Raw genomic sequence first — 1,174 nt, forward strand, 5'->3', positions numbered from 1 at the left:
TCCAGGGACCCTTCCCTGGCTGTGGGATGAGGATGGGGGACAGGCAGCTTTACCTTCTTGCTGCAACCTCTGCATGGAGCCTTGTAGGATGAGAGCTGTTTTTCCACACTGGAAGCCTTCTCCACCTTCTTGGGATCAAAGGGCACACGGCAGAGGGGGCACAGGGGAGATGGCACCTGCAGGCAGGGCTGTAGGCACTCCCCACAAAACCTGGGAGAACAGAGAGCACAGCTGAGCATCCCAGGAAGAGCAGGACCAGCACAGCTGCTCCCAGGGACTCCCAACACCCCAAACCCCAGGGACTGGCATCCCAACTGGGAGAACTGGGAGGTTGAGAGGCGAGGCCAAGTCTCCTAGGAGCGCCTTGCATGCACTCTGCACCAGGATTGGATTTGAAAAGAGCTAAACAAAGCAGTATCCAGGGTAGGCAAGGATGGAGTGAGCCCATTAGAGCCTGGATCACCTCCTTCCAAGGTCTTTATATCCCCAGGAGTGAATCCAAGGAAGGAGGAGGTGCAGGAAGGCACTGCCAGGCACAAGGCAAAGCAGCTCCATCCCCAAATCCAATTATCCTGGCATTTCTGATCCTTCTTCACTAGGAATAGGGAATGAAAACCCTAAAGCCTCTGCCACTGCAAGGGGAGTGGGAATCATGGAAGGGATCAAGAACAGCCCACAGGAATCACTCGAGCCCCAGACAAGCCAGAGGGGGATGAGTGAGGCAGTGCCAGGGCGCCAAGCAAAGCCACAGGACAAGGTGTCTCCAAAACCCTGAGGATCAGCACCATCCAGGGGTGGGGTGAGAGTGCTGGTACTGGGATGGGGACCCCAGTACTGGGATGGGGAGTCCTGGTACTGGGATCGGGAATGAGAATGCTGCTAGTGGAGGGGTTGATAGGGAGATGGAGGGTCCTGGTACTGGGTTGATAGGGAAGAATGGGGGTGCTCCCCAAACCAGGCTGGGAGGGGGACCTGGGTGTCAGTTGAGGGGTCCTGGTATAGATTTGGGAGTGGGATGGGGGTCCTGGTACTGAACCATCCCAGGGGTGGTCCCTGGAATAGGAGTCCTGGTACAGGGATGGAGGGTGGGATAGGGGTTCTAGTATTTGGCTAGGAGGTAGGATAGGGGTCCCAGTGCCGGGATGGGGGTGGAATGGGGATCCCGGTGCCGACT

At 57.3% G+C, this 1,174-nt stretch overlaps 1 protein-coding gene across 1 annotated transcript in view; it reads right to left on the reverse strand.

Annotated features, from left to right (window-relative positions):
* The window catches only part of RNF166 (ring finger protein 166), a gene marked incomplete at its 5' end in the record, with an annotated part of 3,938 nt that extends 3,728 nt beyond the window's left edge, over window positions 1-210 (reverse strand). Inside the window, one exon of the mRNA XM_009077565.1 lies at window positions 54-210. Coding sequence (XP_009075813.1) covers window positions 54-210 — 157 coding nt within the window. The remainder of the gene's footprint in view (window positions 1-53) is intronic.
* Window positions 211-1,174: the final 964 nt, after the last annotated feature.

This window comes from Acanthisitta chloris, unplaced genomic scaffold (genome assembly GCF_000695815.1).
Source record: "Acanthisitta chloris isolate BGI_N310 unplaced genomic scaffold, ASM69581v1 scaffold21756, whole genome shotgun sequence".
NCBI lineage: Eukaryota > Metazoa > Chordata > Aves > Passeriformes > Acanthisittidae > Acanthisitta > Acanthisitta chloris.